This window comes from Sapajus apella, unplaced genomic scaffold (assembly GCF_009761245.1).
Source record: "Sapajus apella isolate SASKATOON/1434 unplaced genomic scaffold, GSC_monkey_1.0 scaffold41, whole genome shotgun sequence".
NCBI classification, from domain to species: domain Eukaryota; kingdom Metazoa; phylum Chordata; class Mammalia; order Primates; family Cebidae; genus Sapajus; species Sapajus apella.
In genome coordinates this window covers 11,359,287-11,381,989 of record NW_022436981.1, presented here as the reverse complement: position 1 = coordinate 11,381,989, position 22,703 = coordinate 11,359,287, and the positions used below count along the sequence as shown (strand labels likewise).

General features: G+C 38.8%; 1 protein-coding gene across 2 annotated transcripts in view; it reads right to left on the bottom strand.

Moving 5' to 3' along the window:
• LRRC1 (leucine rich repeat containing 1) overlaps nt 1–22,703 on the bottom strand; it is a 135,385-nt gene that overhangs the window by 67,332 nt on the left and 45,350 nt on the right. For both annotated transcript variants that reach the window (XM_032299715.1, XM_032299713.1), the window contains exon 2: nt 16,607–16,724. In XM_032299715.1, the coding sequence (XP_032155606.1) occupies nt 16,607–16,724 (118 nt within the window). The remainder of the gene's footprint in view (nt 1–16,606; nt 16,725–22,703) is intronic.

The window sequence follows — 22,703 nt, the reverse complement described above, 5'->3', positions numbered from 1 at the left end:
TGCCCAGAAAAGACCTTCTCACACTTCTTTATCTCTATGTGCAACTTGCCCCTCAGAGCCTAAGTGTCATGTTTTCCAGGAAGTCTTTTTGATACCACTTACTTCCCCAAAAATGATGGAGCATGCCCCACAACCTCCCAGCTCCTTCAGGCATAGTTCTGAGACAGGACTTCTCACACTGTCCTGTGTCATCAGGGATGGATATGTTCCTTCCACCCTTCTAGCCTAAATCCCTCAACAGCCACTGCTAAACTGATTTATCTCTAGCTCCTAGCACAGAGCCCAAATTCACAGCACTGGTTAAATGTTCATGAAAGAATAAAACTCATTCTAAAAATTCATTCCTGTCCCTATGTCCCTTATCACAATGAAGCATACACTCTAGCCAAGACTTTCACTAGTGCTTGCTGTGCTATTCATAATGAAAGATGCGGCCTTTATAAAACCATTCAGGACATAGGCATAGGCAAGGATTTCATGACTAAAACACCAGAAGCATTGGCAACAAAAGCCAAAATAGATAAATGGGATCTAATTAAGCTCCAGAACTTCTGTACAAAAAAAGAAACAGTCATTAGAGTGAATGGGCAACCAACAGAATGGGAAAAAATTTTTGCAATCTACCCATCTGACAAAGGGCTAATATCCAGAATCTACAAAGAACTAAAACAGATATACAAGAAAAAAAACAAACAACCCCATTCAAAAGTGGGCAAAGGATATGAACAGATGCTTTTCAAAAGAAGACATATACGAAGCCAACAAACATGAAAAAATGCTCATCATCACTGGTCATTAGAGAAATGCAAATCAAAACTACATTGAGATACCATCTCAAGCCAGTTAGAATGGGAATCATTAAAAAATCTGGAGACAACAGATGCTGGAGAGGATGTGGAGAAACAGAAACACTTTTACACTGTTGGTGGGAGTGTAAATTAGTTCAACCATTGTGGAAGACAGTGTGGTGATTCCTCAAGGATCTAGAAATAGAAATTCCCTTTGACCCAGCAATCTCATTACTGGGTATACACTCAAAGGATTATAAATCATTCTATTATAAATATACATGCATACGTATGTTCACTGCAGTACTGTTTACAATAGCAAAGACCTAGAATCAACCCAAATGCCCATCAGTGATAGATTGGACAAGGAAAATATGGCACATATACACCATGGAATACTATGCAGCCATAAAAAAACAATGATTTCATGTCCTTTGTAGGGACGTGGATGAACCTGGAAACCATCATTCTCAGCAAACTGACACAAGAACAGAAAATCAAACACCGCATGTTCTCACTCATAGGCCGGTGTTGATCAATGAGAACACATGGGCACAGGGAGGGGAGCATCTCAACACTGGGGTCTGGTGTGAGGGTAGGGAAGGGATAGTGGGGAGTGAGGAGGTTGAGGAGGGATAATATGGGGAGAAATGCCAGATATAGGTGATGGGGGGATGGAGGCAGCAAACCACATTGCCATGTAAGAACTTTTCTTTGAGTTTATCTCTTTCCATCTGGATCCCTAAGGAAGGACAGAACAGTTGCTAGCACAGTAAAGAGGTATTTTGAAGATATGTATGAACTCGACTGGCAGTTAGAAAGGGCTCCAGAAGACCAAAGCATCTGCTCAGAAAATGCCAATTAACTGCAAAAAGGAGCCGTCTATACCATGCTACAATTGGTCAAACCTGAAGGCTGACTAGTTTGAGAGAAGACTCAAGGGCAGGGCACTGATCTAGAGGAAGAGCAGAAGGAATTTATCTTTTCCAATGACAACATGCAGAGCTCCCAAATAGAGCAAGGACCTAAAAGGGACTGGGGTGGGGTGAGAAAGGCCTTTTTTTTTTTTTTTTTTTTTTTTTTTTGAGATGGAGTCTTGCTCTGTTGCCCAGGCTGGAGTGCAGTGGCACGATCTTGGCTCAAGGCAACCTCTGCCTCCCAGGTTAAGCAATTCTCCTGCCTCAGTCTCCTGAGTAGCTGGGATTACAAGCGTCCACCACCACGCCTGGCTAATTTTTGTATTTTTAGTAGAGATGGGTTCTTACCATGTTGGCTAGGCTGGTCTCTAACACCTAAGCTCCTGATCCAGAGGAAGGCCTTCTTAAAGCAAAGGTGCTCCCTGTGATTGCAATAAAACATGTTTCTATGGCATTTGACTCCACTTACGGCTAACTTCAAACAGGGACAGGTCCTTGCCATGCTGTGGCCCATCATTTCCTACTCAAGTAAACAGGCAGACCACAATACAGGCAGCACATGTAAGATGAGGAAGCAGAAAGTTTCAAAGACTCCCTCAGGTCCCCAGGTGCTTGCTGCTGGGCTGACTTCATTTAGGCCTCTGTAGTGAGATCTCAGTCCTCCTCAGCCCCTCAGGCTCTGGGCTGCCTTTTGTGCTGAGCGAGAATTGAGTTACTGGCACTCAACCTCCCAGTTTTGCCTAATTTGCTCAGAGCCACTTGTTCATCTTAACCCAGCACTCATTCATCTACTCCCTGAACGGGAAGGCCTGTTTTTTTTTTAACATTTTGTAACTCCGTTAAACAAAGGTTAAATACTTCAAGACATCAACTGTTAACGTTCATGGTATAATACTTTCACCAAGCACCTCTACAAGCAGAGTGTATTGTTAGGTAAATACAGGCCTGATTGCTTCAGAGTATCTTTTAAAAGCTGCACATTTGTTTGGCCTGCCTCTGGCCACATTCTTTCCCTCTGTACCTACATGGCCCTGGGGGTAACTGCCTCCCTAACTTATTTCAACACAAGAAGCCCAAATCAGGTAAAGACTTCGAAGCTGCTTACTCACCTCTTTCTTCACTCAGTCTGGCTGACTTTTAACTTATCACAACCTTCTGGAAAGCCCCCTGTCTTGTCGATTATATAACATACACCAACCTTTGAAACCTAATAGCTTCCTGTTGGTGTTCATGTTATAGAAAAGGCAAAAGTTATTGATTAATCTGCCTTTTTAAAAAACTTGTGTTTAAGCACAAATAACGACACAAGAAATGCTTACAACCTATGTTAAGTGAAAAAAAGCAAGATAGGAATATCTATTTGTTAAATGATCCCAATTTTGTAAAACAGAAATGAAAAGAGAAAAAGATAACTAAAATGTATAAAAACATTGATGATTATTTCTGGGTAGTGGGATATAAACGTTTTTAAACTGAGGAGACAGAATTATGATTTTAGAGTTCAATAAACTTGAGACCAAATACCAGTTCTACTACTCATGAGTCATACAACTAAAAGTTTCTAACCTGAGACTTGGTTTTGTCACCTGTAAAAAGGAGATGGCAAGCTTATTTCTTGGAGATAGTTTGAAGATTAAATGAGATGATATAATACATATCAAGTACTCAGCCTCATATCTGGTACATAGTAATCAACTAATAAATATGTTGATGAGAAGGATTCACACTGTTCTCTTAGCTTTTCAGCAATGTTTCTTTATATTTCACTATTAATTCTCGACAAGGAACATGTACTTTAAAGAACATAAACCAAAAACTGCATGATCCTAATAACTGATTTCTCTACCCATCTTGGAATGCCCTTTGTAGTCTTCTCAGGGATAGGTCAAATGTAACTCACTTCGTTGACACCAAGTTAAAACAAGGAAACCTGCTGAATTAACGCTGCTCTATATTGCAGGGAAGAACGTCAAAGAGGGAAGCTCGCTGGCTGCTTGAAGCAGAGGTTCATGTAGTATACCACCAGTAAGACAAAACTTGGTAGCAAACCAGGTCAGAGTTAACCAGTTGCTAAGTCAGTCAGTTTGCCCAGAGAAGATAGGACTATGGAAATGTGCCACACTAAGAAAATTTCCTTGTGACTGAGTGACCAATATGAATGCTAATGGAACTAGGTACTGATGTCACCACACCAGCATCTCACCTCTCCTCGGCATCCGTATCCCAAAGTTAGATGTCCCATCACAGTGCTTACTGAATATCCACACCCTGAGAAAGGACCACGGGATGATTTCATCATCACTCATCAGAGACTGACAAAGTCATCTTCATAGAAGAGAGCTATACCTGCTTCCAAGGGACCTGGGACACTCATGTTATCAAATCTCTTTACTTTTCCTTCAAATGTAAAACCCATACATTCCTAGTTTTTGTCTTTCCTGATTATCACTACACTTACAGGAATGTTTCAATCTTTTGCCAAGACAGCATAACAGTTACCTCTGAAATGTTGTATCAGATCTTTCTGAGAAAGCTCTTCTACTTTGTATTGGATGATACCCCATTTCTAGCCATAAAAGATTTATGGGCCATGTGCGGTGGCTCATGCCTATAATCCTAGCACTTTGCGAGGTCGAGGCAGATGGATCACCTGAGGTCAGCAGTTCAGGACCAGCCTGGTCAACATCGTGAAACCCCGTCTCTACTAAATATACAAAAATTAGCCGAGCATGTTGATGGGAGCCTGTAATCCCAGCTACTTGGGAGGCTGAGGCAGGGGAATTGTTTGAACCTGGGTGGCAAAGTTTGCAGTGAGCCGAGATGGTGCCATTGCTCTCTGGCCTGGGCAACAAGAGCGAAACTTTGTCTTAAAAAAAAAAAAAAAAAAAAAGGATTTACGAACCACCTGTTACAATCTGAATATTGGTATTCCCCAAATTCATCTGTTTAAACCTAATACCCAATGTGATACTATTAAAAGGTACAGCCTTTGAGAAGTAAGTTATGAGGACTCTACTCTCATGAATGGGATTAGTACCCTTATAAGATAGGCTCAACTAGGGGAAGATGGAGCAATAAAAACAAAATAAAAGGGGGTAACACAAGCTCCCCTGCCCCTTCCATGATGTGACAACATGGCAATGAGGTGACATCTTTGAAGCAGAGAACAAGTCTTCATGAGACACCAAATCTGCCAGCACCAGATCTTGGACTTCCCAGCCTCCAGTACTGTGAGCAATACATTTCTCTTGCTTATAAATTATCCAGTCTAAGGCATTTTGTAATAGCAGCCCAACCAGACAAAAATACCACCTCTTAGAGTGAGCCACTTCTACAGGTGGTTGAACTTATTCACTAGTGGTTTTGTGGCTTTCTTTTTTTTGCAAGTATAAATGTCTTATAAAAAAATTTTCCAGTTTTTATCTTCATATTCAGAGGGTAACTAGTCCATACACTGTCCATCCTTACTCTCAAAATAGAATAAAACTGACAGCTCTGCCTTTATTATCTTCAATAAACTCCAAAAACAATGAAAAGCACCACTCCTCCTGGGTACCTTATCTCAGATCTATCACTTACTAGGAGTATGATTTGGGGCATATAAAAACTTCTTCAATGCTCAGTTTCTTCATCAGCCATCCCTGAGATGCTAATAGCCACACCTCACAGAGTTCGTGTGTGGATTAAATGGCACATGTGGTGATGCAGGACAATGCCTGGCATACGGTGCACAGTATCTAGAAGTTGTATTGAGCCAAAACCTCACCTGTATCACTCTATACCTCATGCCTGCTTGTGTCCTCAGCTACCCTGCATTCTTACTTGCACAGTCCTCTCACAGTCTTAGTTCTGATTTTCATGACCCAAAATGAAAGATGATAGAATTACAGCACCTATACTGAGTGTTCATTCTATACAAGGCACTGTTCTAAGTAGTTTATGTTAATTTTTCTAACAAAAACATACTTTGAATTTAGTGGAGGTATTTATATGCATAGCCTCTTTTAAGAGTTAAAAAACCTCTATAAGGTTGGTGCTATTAAAATCATTTTACAGATGAATAAAATGAAGCAGACAGAGGTTAAGTAATTTGTCCAAGGTAGTGATCCTTGAGCTCACACACTTATAATGATGACATATTTCCTAAAGCGAAGTACTTCAAGGATTCCTGAAACATAAACCCCTAGTTTCTAAAATATATTTTTTTTAAATGCAGTTTTTAAAACTTCAAATAAAAAAGTCACAAACACTTACACAGGTTTTATGCTATTACCTTATCAGTGGCCATCAATCATGTTAACTTATGTCTAGGTTTATACATTCATGTGAAGTTGTGGAAAGGCAGGCTACCCTCTCCTCTTTGGACAGGCATCTTGAGTTTCTTATAAACATGTTACTCACTAGGAAGTTGTGAAAGTACAATGGGATTGTGTGTGCGTTTGTGTGTGTCTACGTGTGTCTGTGGTGTCTATGTTTACTAGGTGTAATGGTTACTTTTATGTGTTAATTTGATTGCACACAGGATACCAAATTAAAAAACATTACTTCTAGGTGTGTCTGTGAGGGTGTTCCTGGATGAGATAAGTATTCAAATTGGTAGACTCAATAAAGCAGACTGCCCTCCCCAATGTAGTGGGCATTATCCAATCTGTTGAGAACCCGAATGGAACAGACAGTGGAAAAGGGAGGAATTTGCCTTTTTTGCTTCATGCTTCCCTATTTGAGCTAGAACATCATCTTTTCCTTCCTTTTGCCTGGAATTTGCACTCTTGGCTCCCCTGGTTCTCAGGCCTCAGACTCAGCCCAGAATTATTCCACTGGCTTTCCTGCAGAGGGCAAATCCTGGAACTTCTCAGTCCCCATAACTATATAAATCAATTCCTAATAAATGTCTCAAAGAGAGAGAGAGAGATTTATTAGAAGCTGATTCATATATATCATATATATGACAATATATATGAACACATATATTGTCACATATATATATATGTGTGTGTGTATATATATATATGTATGGTGTCCTATTGGTTCTGTTTCCCTGGAGACATTTTTTTTTCCCATTTATTTATTTTATTGCATTTTAGGTTTTGGGGTACATGTGAAGAACATGCAAAATTGTTGCATAGGTACACACGTGGCAGTGTGATTTGCTGCCTTCCTCCCCATCACCTACATCTGGCATTTCTCCCCTTGCTATCTCTCCCCAGCTCCCCACCCCCCACTGTCCCTCCCCTATTTCCCCCCAACTGACCCCAGTGTATAGTGCTCCCCTCCCTGTGTCCATGTGTTCTCATTGTTCAACACCCACCTATGAGTGAGAACATGCGATGTTTGATCTTCTGCTCTTCTGTCAGTTTGCTGAGAATGATGGTTTCCAGGTTCATCCATGTCCCTACAAAGGACCCAAACTCATCGTTTTTGATGGCTGCATAATATTCCATGGTGTATATGTGCCACATTTTCCCTGTCCAGTCTATCGTCGATGGGCATTTGGGTTGGTTCCAGGTCTTTGCTATTGTAAACAGTGCTGCAATGAACATTCGTGTGCATGTGTCCTTATAGTAGAACGATTTGTAATCCTTTAGATATATACCCAGTAATGGGATTGCTGGGTCAAATGGAATTTCTATTTCTAGATCCTTGAGGAATTGCCACACTGTCTTCCACAATGGTTGAACTAATTTATACTCCCACCAACAGTGCAAAAGTGTTCCTATTTCTCCACATCCTCTCCAGCATCTGTTGTCTTCCCTGGAGACATTTAATACAGAAGGCTTAAGTGTGATCAATGGCATAAAACCATACAATTCCAGCATTCAATTAAGTGCAAGGTGTACCAGATGATCTAGTGGTCATTAATGGTCATAGTTCTTCTCCTCTTGTAGCTAACTGAATTTCCCAGCTCCATTCAATTAAGTCAGGGATATAAAACTGGCTGCAGACTGTTGATAGAAATGATGTATACTATCTTGTTGGCATAGTTCATACATTAGTTTAAACATTTCCTACGTGCAATTCTCCGTTTTCTTCCCCTCCCGTAAAGACTTTGTGGCTGCTAGTTGAATAAAGATGCGACATCACAAGAAGAAAGATGCCTGGATCCCTGAAAGACTATATGGAGCGCAGCCTCTTACTTCCCCAGGTAATAAACACACACACTCCGTAAACTGTAAACTGAACAGCAATAAAATTCCTCACTGTGTTAAGCCACTGAGATTTTTTAAACAATAGTCAGTCTATGCTAATGCACAGAGCTTAACATTTCACCTAGCAGAGCACACCCTTTGCAACACAGTAGTCAGCAATACAATAAAAAGAGAAAGAATCCCACAACAATTCATATGACTTTAATTGTTATTATTATGTACTGAGTTTTGGTTATTATGTTCTTTGTTTTTTTTAATGAACCTTAAAATTTTTAGTGAATAGTTAAGAGAGAAGCACTAAGATATTTGCATTTATATTGTTGACTCCATAAAGCTACAACAAATATTTGAAATAAATTTCTAACAAACAACAATGACAACCCAACTGAGAAATCCACTAATTAACTCCCTCTAAATTTGCTACCAAAGTATAAGAACTGTTAGACTGCTTCTTACCAGCATCGAATCAAAAATGCCTTTTCTTTCCTTCATGCCTTTTTCACATCAGTTGCTACTGATACTAGTTACTGACACTTTCCTGAACGTAATGAGCACTTCATTTATACCATAATATAACAGTCATTATACTTGTCTGTTGTACCTATGGAGTTGTTATTTCCTTAAGGGATAGAACAATTTAGCATAGAGTCTTACATTTAGTAAGTACTCAAAAAATATTGCTTGAAGTAAAAAATATAAATTATTATTGAGATGGAGTCTCACACTTTCACCCAAGCTGTAGTGCAATAGTGCAATCTCAGCTCACTGCAACCTTTACCTCCCAGGTTCACATGATTCTCCTGCCTCAGTCTCCCGAGTAGCTGGGATTACAGGTGCACACCACCACACCTGCCTAACTTTTTGTATTTTTAGTTGAGATGGGTTTCACTATGTTGGCCAGATGGGTCTCAAACTCCTGATCTTATGATCTGCCCGTCTCAGCCTCCCAAAGTGCTGGGAGGCATGAACCACCATGCCCGGCCAAAAAATTATTATTATTATGAACTACAGTTCTTAAAGGTAAGGATTTCTTAAAGTAAAAAAGTTTTAGGCTTTTCAAACTGAAAAGAATACAGAATCTTTTTTTTTTTTTTTTTTTTTTTTTAAGGCAGAGGCTTCCTTATCACCCACTCTAGAGTACAGTAGCATAATCATAGCTCATTGTAACCTCAAACTCCTGGAATCAAGTGATCCTCCCAAACAAGCCTCCCAAGTAGCCAGGACTATAGTCACACACCACTATGTTTTTAACAATCATTGTCATTATTCACTTTGAGCCGACACCCTAGTTAGATTAAGGACTTATTCAAAAACTTATAAAGCTAATTTTAAAATCATATCATTTCTATATTTAATCCTCAAATTGCAGTTCTCAGTACTGCTTTTCATTCCCTCTTTCCCTCTCGACTTAAGTCCCTTTCCAAGAGTTGTTTTTTCTAGCTTAGTAAGAGGAGAACACTGTTTGCAGCAGTGTGAGCATGTTGCTGTCACCATCCTCACAAAAAGATGTCATCCAGCCTTCAGCTGCCTGGAGGCTCAGCACCATTTGGCTCAGCCAGATTCACATGACAAAATGAGTGACCTCAAAATCTAAATGATGTGAGCACTGTGACTAGAAACCATCAACCGGATACCTACAGAAATTGCCTAATTAAAAAATAAGCAGAAACTATCATCCCATATGTTAGGGTTTTGTTTTATTTCAGAAGAAAACACTGCAATTATTTTTCCTTCCATAACTTAGCCTGTTTGGTTTTAGAAAATTCAAGATCTAACACAGAACATAGCATGTACAGATAAAGTGAATGAATGAGCTAGGGAGAGATAGAGGTAGGAATGAGCTATTTAAAATAGATAAAACATTTAGAGAATCTGTAACTAAATGAAGAACTTCTTGACCTGAAAAACATATTCAGAGGTGTTGTTCTCAAACTCAGATCTATTACAATCTTGCCAATTAAAACAAAAGAGTAAGAGACAAAAGTTATATAACTTACAACTTATTCACCAGTCACAACTTTTCTGATTACAGAATATTAACAATATTAACAGAATAAAGAGGAACAGTAGTTTACTCTTCCATATATATATTCTGACGAAGCAAGTGGAAAGAAGACCGCTTGACCCTTTGAAGGCAGACCAAAAGACCCTTCCAGGTGGGAGCAGCAAAGGAACATGGAATGGCAAGAAGAAAATAGGTAAGAACTGTAAAACATACTCATCGAAAGAGACGTATTTGTAAAGTTTATCCCAACTTTTTCAAGGTTTGAAATGGTTTCCACATATCTTCATGTTTAAACAATGCTCACTGAAATTTGCAGAATGGAAAGATGATTAGAAAACATCACAGAAGCCTGATTCCTCTTCACCCCTACTTTAAAGATAATTATAATCTGGAATTAAAATGTGTGTAGAAGGCAATTATATATTTTTTCTATATTAACTCTTCTTCCTAACAAAAGAGAAGGTAAGGCTGGGCACAGGGGCTCTCGCCTGTAACCCCAGCACTTTGGGAGGCCACGGCAGGCAGATCACAAGGTCAGGAGTTCAAGACCAGCCTGCCCAATATGGTGAACCCCATCTCTACTAAAAAATATAAAAATTAGCCAGGTGTGGTGGTGGCACGTGCCTGTAGTCCCAGCTACTTGGGAGGCTAAGGAAGAAGAATCACTGGAACCCGAGAGGCAGAGGCTGCAGTGAGCTGAGATCACGCCACTGCACTCCAGCGTGGCAACAGAGTGAGATTCCATTTCAAAAAAAAAAAAAAAAGAGAGAGAGAGAGAGAAGGTAAAAGTTAAGGCAGAGAGGAGGCTCACAATGGGAAAGCGGATGTACTTGCAAAGCAAGAATGCAAGCTCTGGGCTCAACACTGTCCAGCCGACCAACCTAAGGTACAGTGAGCACAGAGGCATGATCTCTTTGCTGAATGTCTCCTATGATATTTTAACAATGGCAGTGACAAGAAAACTCTCTCCTACTGTAATGTATGAAGTCCAGCCACTGGGGCAGTTTGCTAAAGAAAGTGCTAAATTTGGGCCCAAATTAGGCAGCAAGAAAGGAGAGAACAGTGGCTTAACTGTGGCAAGTCTGAAGTCCACATGGGTAAAAACTCCCTTCTGCCACACTTCTGGTGTGTGTATATAAGTATTACAAACAAATAAAAAAGGCTAATCATTCATAACTAAGTAGGAGGACTTTTAGGCACACTGGAGTTACCACTTGCCAGAAAGGGCTCTTTTCAGGGCATAATCAGAAGTACCACAATTTGACGCCATCATTTCAGCAGGCCTCGAGATTAGTTTTAGATTTTATGAAACAAAGCCATAGCTACGGACCAAACATTGATCAGCATCTTGTGGTTGGACAGTGGACAATTAACCCAATCATGTACTTGAAGTCCAGCCTCTAGAAGAGGGTGAGACAATGTCCCTACTGGTAGGCAGTCCACTTAGTCTGCAGTGCTGTCCTGGTGCTGGTGATGATTGTACTAAAACTATTTTACATTTAAGTTCTTGTTAACTCAAATTAACAAAATAATTGGTCAAAGTATGAAGTCTCTGGACATGTTTTTTCTATGTGCAGTTCTATTTGCCCCATAAGAGAAAGAGACTCATGATCTCTTTGGCATGCCATGCTAATACTGACAAGTGTTTCCTTACCTTCAGCCATCCCTATTCCTCCTTCACAATTTTTGCCATCCTGATGTAGCCCCTGCATTCTTTATTATTTGCCTAATTCTTTTAAAATGACTTTTAAAATTTGGATGAGATTTATTTTTAAAGGAAAATTGTTTTAAATCACTAACATGAATTCAAAACTATTATCACCACTAGATATAGAACATAAATATAACAAATATAATATGGTGTTATCAAACTTTACAGATGCAATCCAAAAGGACTAAAATTGAAAATAAAAGGATAATTTTCTCACCATGACTCAAAATTTAAAATTGCTGTTTTGCAGTACCACTTAAAATCATCTCCAGCAGTGCTAGTAGTATACGCCTTATACTTTAGGAAAAACTGAAATAAATGGATAATGATATGGTACCATGATGTAAGTCAAATTACAACATAGACTATAAAATTCAAATTACTAACCCTTGAGGCAGGAACCATGAAGCATTAAAAGTCTGCCCTAGATTCTTGAAGAGCAAGACCCTACTATGTGATAATACCACTTCTCACACAATCAGAGGTCATTTTCCTCAAGCAGCTAATAATCAGTGAGCAGAGAAAGCAGATGTAAGGTCCAAGCATTGAGGGATATGCATTTCATCACAGAAAACTGCTGCAGAACTTAATTCTAAGTCTGTACACTTTTTGTGAGACGAAATGTTATCAGCAAATTCAGATATCTAGTTCATATACTCCAATCTATGTTCAGGGAAAACACCTAGGTTTTTTTTTTTTTTTTTTTTTTTTTTTTCTCTCATAAATTTTTTTTACATTTTCCTGTTTAAAAAAAAAAAAAAAATCCACCAAGTTAAGACATGAGAAGTGTGTTGCTTTCCTCAACTCTCACTGGGCTTGTATGGGGAGCAGGGTCTTGTTCCACTCCGCAAAACAAGGCCCAACAGCATCAGAAGGGTCCTGCCCAAAGTTACCACGTGCTGACAGCAGAGCCAGGGCTCCATGCCAGGGTCCTCTGTGCTGGGCACATCTAGTCATTCTGCAGATGAAACCATATGCACTGTGCCCATCCCATGGCTCTCCACAGGAAAAAAAATATCCTCACGGCCTAGATAATCCATAAGCACTACCTTCCTTTTCCCTAAACTCATGCTTTTCTATTCCAACAGAGCACACAATTCTCTTGACTTTGTGCCTGAAATGTCAGAAAACAAAGCCACAAAAGCCAACGTTTGGAGGTCTTGGCATTCCTTCTTGGCCCAGAAAATGAGCCTGTAAAACTTCTCTCTTCATTTATAAACTTTTTTTTAAAGAGAAACGCAAAACCTGACTTTTCTTCTCACTTGAGCAAGGAAACATCTGGAAAGGTCAAATTTTGCTTTTAGAATCAAAGCAAACTTGACCCAAAGTCAGCTCTAGCATCTGACCCTTTAACCAGGTATGGAAGGATGGAATGGCTGGAAGATCTCCCACCTTTCCACATGGGAGGGTGCAGGGGTGCCTGAGGGGAGAGAATGTGGGCTCGTAATCACAGGAAGCCACTGAAGGAAAGTTAGCAGCAAGCCTACAAGTGGTGATGTCTAAGATCTTTCTCCTTGGTGTAGTTGGGGGACCAGCAGGGTTGGCATTCCCTAGGAGCTTTTTAGTGATGCAGAATCTCCAGACCCACTCCAGACCTACTGCATTAGAATCTTCATTTTAACAAAAGTCTCAGATAATTCCTTGCACATTCAAGTATGATAAGCATTAATCCGATGAACTTGATACCAAATAACCTTCCCTTCCTCCTCCACGGCCAAAGCAATGCAAAATCAAGAACTAAGCAAGGTCCTATCATGACAGTGACCAGCCCTGGTTATAACCCTGCTACAAACCACTCGGGCTAGGTAGGGACCCAAAGGAACAGCCTCTGACCAGAAAGTGGGCACTGTCAGCTGGGGCAACAGAAGACCAAAGGCCCACACAAGCCTCCAGGCACCAGCCACAAATCCTCACAAATGCCTGCACATGTACAAATTCAGGATCTCACACTGCCTCTCCAAATCCAGGTTTTGTGACTTTTATTTGCCTGCCCAGTTGCCTAGGGTATTCACATTGATATGATTTTATCTGTCCAAAAACTGAGAGAGGGAGCATAGTGAGATCCACCTGACCAGAAAATGGCCTAAACCTCCTGTACCTGTTGGTTACAGTAATTGGTGACCTTGTTCTGCGCTGTCATCTGTGCAGATTCATTCATTCTTTTAACAACCTCCGGGAAAGCCCTGAACCTTCCATGTCTTCCCCTTTACCCCAACATCTACCACACACATCATGCTACTGAGCCAGAGCCAGGACCTGCCAAGAAGGGAAGGGAACGGTTAACTCCGTCTCAGCATTTCTAAGACAGCAGGATAAGAAGGTGAAGGTTCTGTAGGATCCTTCACAAAACTGCAACACTTGCAGCAGGAAAGGTTGAAACATGGCAAAAAAAAGAGCAGGGTAGGTGTCACAAGGAGCAGAAACATTTTTGTGTCCTGATACTGTCTTCAGTGAAAGCCTAGTTTCTTTTATCAACATGCTGGAAGGTAAACAAGGACACACAGGAAGAAGCATGCAGCCCTTCTTTCTAGCTACAAATATCTGAAAAGAGCTGATATGCGAACTGATGAAACTGGCGACTGACCAGCGCTGACTTCCCACGGAGCATCCCATTAGAGTTAATTATGGACTGGGAACTTTTGAGTTGTATGGTTTGTTTCCTCCCGAATAAAGCCAAAACTTTTCATCCTTCTTAAGTTTTTCTGGATCCCTGTTTATTTCTTTCTCTTTTGTTTTTTTTTTTTTTTTTTTTTTTTTTTGAGACAGAGTTTCGCTCTTATTACCTAGGCTGGAGTGCAAAGGCACGATCTCGGCTCACCACAACCTCCGCCTCCTGGGTTCAGGCAATTTTCCTGCCTCAGCCTCCTGAGTAGCTGGGATTACAGGCATGCGCCACCATGCCCGGCTAATTTTTTTGTATTTTTAGTAGAGACGGGGTTTCATCATGTTGACCAGGATGGTCTGGATCTCTTGACCTGGTGATCCACCCGCCTCGGCCTCCCAAAGTGCTGGGATTACAGGCGTGAGCCACCGCGCCCGGCCCATCCCTGTTTATTTCTAATACCCATTTCAAATTTGCGATGTACTTCTTCAGATTTTGTGACTTCCGTGACCATTTTACAAAGTCACTGCTTCCTTGCAGAGTTAATAGCTAGTCGTTTTTTATAACTTAGATAACTGCTAAGACAAGAGAATCATTTCAATCATGTATACCCTAGGTAAGTACTATACAGGCTAATTTCTGAGGCAATTCTGGCCTGGCCAGACCTCAGATACCCACCTCACCCCATACTCCAGTATAAGCGAAGCTGCTCATCAATAACTTCTGTGCTGAGGGGCAGGGCCATGCTTTGTACTGGTTGCCATCCACCTCCCAGGGAAGCCAACCTTTAGAGTGGATGGTGACCTGACATGTACCCTATGTCTTATGGTTGGCAAAAAAGAAATAAGTTGGGTCAACTTATCTTACCCATTCCTCACTGAGAAATCCTTCACTGGCAAACAAATGCTACAGCAGGGGCAAAAGCTAAACAGTACATAAAGAAAAGTTACAAAAAGAGGCCACAAGCCAGTTCCAATAGAGCAGGTCAGTGAGGAGGGAAGAACAGAGGACCCACAAACAGAAGCAGACACACTGGAAAAGAGAGGCCATGAAACCCCCAAGATAGTGTCAAATGCAAGCTTGGTGCCACTGCTTTCGGTGTATGTTAATTCCACTTCCTTCCTTACAATCAAATCCACTTTACCTAAGTAGATCTGGGTTCCCTGCAACCAAATAAACCACTCTAAAACAAGCCCCCCCTGCCCCCCAAAAAAGTTTTTTTTTTTTTTTTTTTACTTTTTCTAGTACCTTCAAAGTAAGAAATAATTTTCATGCAAAATAAAAGTATGTCACGATCACATGGCTAAGCCAGAAGACAGTTTTTAATTTTTGGAATGTAACAGATAACAGCAATTTAAAACCTACTAGAAGTTGGCAAAAAAAATCTTTTTTCTTCACTGTGTTTTCAACCAAGTACTGATTACCATTGCTGCATTATAACAATGATCCACAGAAGAATACTATGTCTGGGACCTGAGGTTTCTGTCAAAGACATCAGACTGAAACATATAGACCTAAATATAATTGATTCAGAAGGAACTTGTAGATTTTGTAGGAAAAGTGTGTAATAGTAGAAAAATAAAGGAATTACTTTTTAATAAATAAATCAGACCATATTTGAGACTATCCTGAGGAAATTATACCAGGGTCCTTATAAGAACTAAATTCCATCACTAGATAGGACCACTGGGAGTTGCTTCTTTAATTTAATAAATCAAATGTGCTATAACAAGGAGCAGTACCTGCCCGTTTGGGAAGTACTCTAAAGGGTATAAAACTCAGGGTTAAACCAAGGTACCCATTTAGAAATGAAAGGCATTTGAGTATCTCGTTAGGGTATCTATTAGGATGCCCTATTCAAATGTTCAATAAAAATGAATCAATAGTGGGATCTGGAAAGCAAAATAAACTCACAAATATACCACACAAATTGAAGTGGGCAAAACCACCAGCAGCCTAATTAGAAACAAATTAAGACAGAAGATGCCTGAATATAAGCTGTTCTGTTTACTACTAGGAAAGCAACCAAGTCACAGGCAAAAGAAACCAACCCTTCCCCAGGACAGGTTTCCCTTGCCATAGCAGCACCCAAGCATTGGACAAAAGACATGCCACCAGTCCACAATATCATGTTCAGCAAAATGAGTGGGCAAGGTTAAATGGTTTCCCAGACCACTCTCTAACTCTAGGAATCAGATTAAACTTACTTGGAGAAAGGTGTCTCCCAAAATTTGTGTTATGAATTTTTTTTTTTGAAAAATGCCTATAATTTAACTGACCTATTGAAAAATGGCATTAATTTCACCCCAAGAATCATATAGTTTTCCCAAAACTATCAGAGAAAGCACCTCCAATAATATTTATCCAGATATATTTACTAAAACTGCCCCCAGCATCTGAAGAGACAAAGGGGCAACCCAAGTGGAATCTTTCTTACCATTTCGAGACACGTCTAGTTCCACCAGCTGCATGAAGTTTGCTATTTCTGGAGGGAGCCGCTGAATCTCATTATCACTAAGTCCAAGCTTTCGTAATTTGACTAGCTGGAAAAATTGCTGAAAGACAAAAGAGTTTCACAAGGATTTCACATATATTTGTATCATAAATTTTTGGGCTACTATGAAATGTAAAACAATATCTTTTTAAAACTAATGAAGATTGTACCAACATCAATTTCCTAACTTTGATTGCTGTACTGTAGTTGTGAAGATGTTACCATTGGAAAGAGCTAGGTGTAAGGTACCTCTATCAATCTACAATTATTTCAAAATAAAAAGTTTTTAAAAATTAATGAGCAACTTAATGAGAAAAGCCGTCACTACCTTAAGCTATCCAGTAGACAGAAATATCAACTTATGAAAATTGACATTAAATCTGCAATGTCAGACATGTAAAAATGTCTTTTAAAAATATTTTTAAAAGACATTTTAAAATAAATTATTATACATCAAAAAGTATAATAAATATCCCACAAATGTGTACAGGCAAAAAATATATTTTTGATCAATGTAAAAAAGTCTTTACTGGATACTTCCATCAACCATGGCAAACTGAGCATATGCTCTTTCTCCATACTTTTTAAAAATTGTTTTATAGAATTTATATGCAAATGAACATAAATGTAATGTGAAATAAGGCCATGAAAACAAAGAAAGCAAACTAGATACACAACAAAATCCTTTAAGCTAGAAAATAGAGGGATGAATGGTAACTAATAAGCAAATTGAAACAGCTAAAATTTAAGCCTGTGGGGGTGAGTAGCCAATAAGAAACTAGGTCTAGGTACCTCTTAGGAAAGGAGAACTGATTGAAAATTTATATAAAGAACAGTTAAATTGCCATATTCTCTTCTCTACCCTGCAGAGCCAGGCAGGAGCCTGGAAATTTCCCCTCTATAGAAGAGTTAAGTCCAAACACAGCTAAGCACAGCTGAAGGCAGGGGTAATATAACCCTGCTAAAAACAGAGGACTGAGTCAAAGCCTGGTCAGTGAGATCCCACTCTCTCTTCTCCCCACAGCCTGGCTCTTGGGCATTAGCACTGACTTGCAGACACTGATCCTCCAATAGAGAAGCTTTAGATTATAAGCCTCAACAACACATGGAGCTTCCCAACAGGCCCTTCACCTCATCTCCAGCACCGCAAGCAAGAAAAAGAATGTGTGTACACACATGCACACACACAAACACATACCCCACATCTCAGAGGAAACAAATATGATGCAGGAAGCAGGAAAAAAACTTCAACCAAAAAATAATATCCTCAGAGAAATCACAGAAGATGAAGCAGCACAATGTCATAAAAAGCATAATTCGAGTAGCCAGAAATATGATTTCAGAAAGTGAAAAATATTGTAGCATTGATAAAAGAATCCCATAAAAGCGGTAAAAAATAAAGTTAGTAGAGCCCTCAAAGGTGAAATAAAAAGATGAAAAGATGGGAAAATGGGAGAAAAAAGAGAGGAAAACTAAGGGACCAGCTCACGAGTTACTACAAAATAATTTGTAGTTCAAGAGAGAAATACAGGGAACTGCAGGACATGCCTTTTCTGATTTGAGAGGGCCCACCATGCAACCAACAAAATGAATGAAAAAAAGTTCATTCAAGTATTCAAATAACACTATAAAATGTTAGAACTCCAGAAATTAGATTCTAAAAGCTTCCAGAGCCAGGGCAATAAAGGAAAAAGTTCATAACAAATAATTGGGTATCAGAATGGCACTGGACTCAAAAGCAACCTTGAAAGTAAGAGGGCAATGAAGCGATGCCTTCAAAATTCCAAACAATCATAATTCCCAACCTAAAATTACATACCCAGCCAAACTATCAATTAAGTATGATTATAGAATAAACACATTTCAGTCATACATGGTCTCAAAGTTTAGCTTCCTTGCACCTTTTTCAGGAATCCATCAAAATATGTAAGTAAACTTAAAAGAAAAACAACCTGAGATCCAGAAACAGAGAATCAATAAACAGAGAAAGGCAAAGGAAATTCCCAGGATAAAATCATTATGGGAATTCCAAGATGTTGCTTGAACATCAGGCCCCAAGAGCAACCCGTCTACACTGGAGCAAAATATGGCAGCTCCCAGAGGGAAGTTTTGAAAAAATAAATAAAAACACACCCTAGGAATTATCTGATAGGTTTGGAAGTATCAAAGGAGATTTACAACTCTTTCAGAACATTTGGTGATAAATTAGAAATAGGCATAGAGAAAACAAAGAAGCAAAAGGAAAGAAGGTAATTAATTCCAGGGAAAATATAGAGTCAAAAATATATAATCACAATATAAAATTTGATTAGGAACAATACTTACAGTCATAACATTATAATATCTGTATCTGTAAAACCAAAATTTATGTTATGTCAATATTGAGAGGCTGGGAAAGAAGCTGTAAGAAGTAAAGCCTCATGTTCCATAAAAATAAATCCATAAATAACTCAAAGAAGAAAAAAAATCAAGCTGTAAAAGTACACCATTTAGCAATATGGAGGCAAGTATTCGTAGAAATGGCCAAAAGCCAGAAACTGGAATAGGGAAAGAGGCAAGAGGCTGCTGTTATTCATTGTCACACTAAACAGCTTATTAGATTTTTAAAACTATTTGCATACATTACTCTGCTAAAAATAGAAATTGAATTTACAAACAAAGAAGTCTCTACTGAGGTTACAGGATGCTCCAAATGTTAATTTTGTAGGATGCTAACATTTAATAGACTTCATCTTTCTTTTTTTTTGTTGGTAGAAAAAAGACTGTATATTTATATAATCATACAATTGCCTTTTGGAAAGCAATTGGGCAATACGTAAAAGAAAAAAACTTTTCAAGTCCACTGAAATACTTCTGGGCATCTGTCCTCATAACTGAAAATAATGCACAAATACATATTTACACTATTATGGGTAAAAATAAAAAGACAGAAAACATACATTTCAAATAAGAAAAACGATTGCATATTATTAAACAATTCAATATTATGCAACAATAAAATAAATATTATAAAGACCATAGAACTTGAAAAAGATTTACCATGCAAATATAACTAAAAAAGAAAACAAAATTGCAGACACACTACATTAAAAAAGAATGGGCACATGTGGACTGACAGGAAGAGAACAAGGAAGAAAAAAGCAGTGATGTTAGGTGGTAAAGATAATGCATGAATTACTTTACTTTTTAATTAAAAAACCTGATTATTTAAAAAAATAAAATGAACTATAAATCTCAGCAAATGAATGCTACCAATTAGCTATACAAGATAATGAGGAAAGTGCTCAACAAAAGGACTAATCCTTTGGATTTCTTTACTCATGCAGTTGAGATTTAATTTCTTAAGGAAAGATATTGAAGTGCCTTTATACTGGCTATACTAAAGCATCAGCCAGCACAAAAGCCATTCAATAGAGTCACATATTTGAATAATTGAGCTTATGCCAATTGTTCAGAGTCTGACAGTTTCATAATACATCAATGTGTTTACTCAAGCATGAAAAGCTCACTTTGTTTTCCAGGAAAGGCATAATACCAAAACTACAAAACCTATCACCATTTCCATACATCCTGGGACCATTCAGAAACAAGACAAGAAATGAAGTCAATAAGGTACTTAGATGTACAGTGAATAGTAAGTTCACTTTACGTCTGTGGAAACGATAACCTACAAATCCTCACATCCAACAGAAGTCATAACAACACACAAATTTAAGGTTTGCTTCTGCATGTTAACAGCATCCTCCACTAGAGCCTGTCACAAATACTACTTTATTCAACTTGGGAAGTACATGCCAGATGTAAAAACAACCCCATCTGACATGATCCCAAATGAAACCAGTAATTCCTTAATCCTTCCCTCATTATCCTGATGTGATCTTAATATGGTATCCAAAGATCAACACAATGCCACGGAAACTGTATGAAATTCTCAAATATTCAACTTCCTCGGAGAGTCAGGAAAAATAACTCACGAAGCTATAAACCCTTCTGCCTTGTCTTTGAGATCAGCCAGAGCACATGAAAAACAATTCCTGTAGCTGTCTTGGCAGGACGCCTCAGCGCAGTGAAACCATGTGACAGAAAACACAGACACCATTCTTCAACTCTACCATGTTTGATTATAGCTCACTGACCCACTTAGAGCACATTCTGTAAAATTATATGCAAAGGAGCCCAAATTGGCTTGGGTTGTTATGCTACAACCATCTTCTTATAGCCACCATTGCTTTTAGTAGATACAGCCTTTAATTTGGCTAAACGAAATGTTCTCCCATTCTCCATATCTGACAAGATTCTAGTCCTTCTTTTCTGGTAGAGTGTTAGTACCTCCCTTCTGCTTTTTAGAGAGGGACAATAAAAATCTCAGTCCTAGAAGAGCTGTATCATCTTTAATTATCATATGGCCAAGGATCAGTCAATTGTTCCTCGGTTGCCCCAACTTGTCCTACATAATATAGAGAAAACATAAACCATTGTTACAGATTCACTTGGAGAACACTAGTGTAAAGAATGCTACCAATTCCTGAAAAACTGTGGGACTTCTAAGTATAATGACACCAAATTTGTTCACAGATTTCCTTCCCGGAGACATTCTAATCCATCTCATAAATCTTGACCCCTTTTCATCCTACATAACTCTCATCCCATCCCTACTCCTGTCCCCATCAACCTAGACTGCCTTTTTGGTCAACCACCTGTATGTGGTTGTATGGTAAACCAATGGTTCTAATCTCTAGGTAAGATGTACAATATACATCATTTGTACCATCTGGCATTGTTCTTTTCTGTGAGGCTTGCAAAAAGTGACTGTGACTTTATTACCCAGAAACTGTACTACTAGGTATAGATCTTTTAAAAAACATATATTTTGCCAGAATACATATATAAAAATGTGCTTCAATTATTTATGATACCCCCAAACTGTAAAAATCCAAACACCTATAGATAGTAGATCTGATAGAGGTATTATACATTATTACAATGAAATCCTACACAGCAATGAAGATGAAAGCTTACCATTAGTCACAATATGAATGAATCTTACAGATAATGAATAAAGCCAGACACGAAAAATGCATACTATATTATTTCATTTATATGTTGAATAAATCACCTGAACTATTTTGTTTGCATACAGATGCATACAGAGGCAATAAAACCTGTAAAGACAAGCATAGAATGATTCCTATATAATCAGGTTAGTGGCTACCTCTAGATATGAGAGGGAGGATTATGATCAGGAAGCGCATGCAATGGAAGCAGAATACACAATTCAATACAAGTTTTTAGAGTCATGGTAATGCTCAATTTCTAAACCTGAATGGCAGTGACAGATGTTCACCTTATAATCTGCTGTAAGCTGTACATTTATGCTTTAAGGACTTTTCTATATGTGTGTTTTATTTCACAACAAAAAAACTTTTTAAGTTGTAGACTACTTACTAATCAGGAAGGAAAATACCAATTAGCACCAAGAGCATCAAATTATTTAATTCATCAGAATTAATAATAATAAAGAGCAATGGCATTTGATCTAGGGGAGGAGGAAGGAGAAGTGATCATTACAACCAAAGCAACAATGATACTGATAATTATACAGCTATCTACTGAGGGACACTCTATGTTTGGCAGTGAACTAAAGACTTTACGTGGATTACATTTTTTAATCATTCCAAGGTTGCCACAGTGCTGATACCTACACCTACAAGTTAGCTTTTACTGCATAACAAACCATCCCAAATTGGGTGGCTCAAAACTACATGGATTTTTTCTTATTTCTCACATTTCCCTGAGTTAGTTAAGCAGTTCCCCTGCCACTCTCACCTGGACTCATGCGTCTACATTTGGCTAGCGTCAGAAGGGCTGGAAGATCCACGCCGGCCTCACTCTTATGTCTGGCAGTTAGTGCCAGCTGTGAGCAAGAGCTCCTCAGTGCTCCCCAAGGCCTCTGTCCTCCTCCCTTAAGCCACAGTGGCTTTGTTACATGAAGCTCTCAGAGCAGCATTCAAAAAGGGCAATGGCAGAAGTTGCAAGGACT